Source organism: Penaeus monodon, chromosome 34, assembly GCF_015228065.2.
Source record: "Penaeus monodon isolate SGIC_2016 chromosome 34, NSTDA_Pmon_1, whole genome shotgun sequence".
Lineage (NCBI taxonomy): Eukaryota > Metazoa > Arthropoda > Malacostraca > Decapoda > Penaeidae > Penaeus > Penaeus monodon.
This window is the reverse complement of record NC_051419.1, coordinates 12,619,881-12,621,217: the sequence shown is the minus strand read 5'-3', so window position 1 is coordinate 12,621,217 and position 1,337 is coordinate 12,619,881. Positions and strand designations below refer to the sequence as shown.

Genomic DNA, 1,337 nt, shown 5'->3' with positions numbered 1-1,337 from the left:
AATACTTTGGTCCATTTTCATAATAGAAAATGTTCACTACTTAAAGCATAATCATTTTCTGCTTATTTAAAAACCCTTTAAAAAACCTGGATGTTGTAAAGCTCAGTCCACTCATATCAAGTGTCTATGCAGAAGGTCTATGTTTGTTTTCATTTTTCAATGACTTTGTATTTTAAAATCTACCTGTATGAGGGATTTCTCTTTAGAATAATGGGAAAAACCCTTAAATGTCGTATTGTGTGATATAAAATAACATGTATACTTCATATGGTTTAGATCTGGGTTTTCCACATGGGAGCACATATACCACAAGCATATGTTTGCAGTATGCTTCCCATGGAAAACATATAGAGTTCAGAAATAGTATCCATAGTGTAACACTACTGAACAGTGTATGCTATATATTTGTATACCCCGTGAATATACTGGAAAAGTTTTAGAAAATACCTGTTTCAAGTCTTCTAATAAGAAAAGCAGCCAGTTAGCTTTCCCTCCTCTTGCATGTTACAAAGTTTTCAAATAACTTTATTAATGAGATTGTAAAGATATTATTTGCATAGGAAAAAGGTATATTTACATCTCAGCATTTCATTTCCTATCTTTACACTTACAAATAAAAAACAAAACTTATCAATTTGGTCTCCTGTATGATTGACTGGTAAAAATTGATTGCCAGGCAAAAGGTTCAATTTATAATGAGACTTTTTTTTTTTAATAGAACATAATATTCCACCAACATAATTTTTTTTTTAAGACATGTTCTTTGACATTTTATGAAGTGTTTTCTTGAGTCCTATCCTCTAGTGTGTCTTAGAGCAGAGGGCCAAATTTATTAACTGTTCCCTTCATGATTAAAGCCTTTGCATTTATCCCCCATAGGACTCCCTAGCATATTTCGGCTCCCAGCTCAGAGATGAGGTCGCTTCCCCCCTCCCCTTCAGAAGCGAGGAAGAAAATGAACCAGAAAGGTGTCCCTTCACATTTAGAAGGAAAAAATTTACTTATTATCATGCGGTAAGTATCTTTAGACACAAAAAGGGGAATTCAGAAAAAGATAATTTATGGTAGCGGACTTGTGGTTATGCTTTAATAATTGCTGTTGGCATGCCATCCCGAAAAATTAGAAAATAGTGAATTAGTGAAATTTCTGTTCAGTTTTCCAGTGCATCTTATTTTTTTTTTTTGATTTCTTACTTCTGCCTACAGCCTAAAAGGGAAGGTAACTGGCCTTGGGTCCCACCCCAGTGAAGGTGGGGTGGAGACCCGAGATTTTTGATTTTTTTCCTCACCCCCCCTTTGCACTTCCCTGCTCGGGCGGGGTTTTTTGTTTTTTTTTA

At 34.9% G+C, this 1,337-nt stretch overlaps 1 protein-coding gene across 1 annotated transcript in view; it reads left to right on the top strand.

The window, feature by feature from the left end:
* Positions 1-1,337, top strand: part of LOC119594819 (enhancer of polycomb homolog 1-like) — a gene marked incomplete in the record, with an annotated part of 44,199 nt that overhangs the window by 26,455 nt on the left and 16,407 nt on the right. Inside the window, 1 exon segment of the mRNA XM_037943909.1 lies at positions 880-1,014. Coding sequence (XP_037799837.1) covers positions 880-1,014 — 135 coding nt within the window.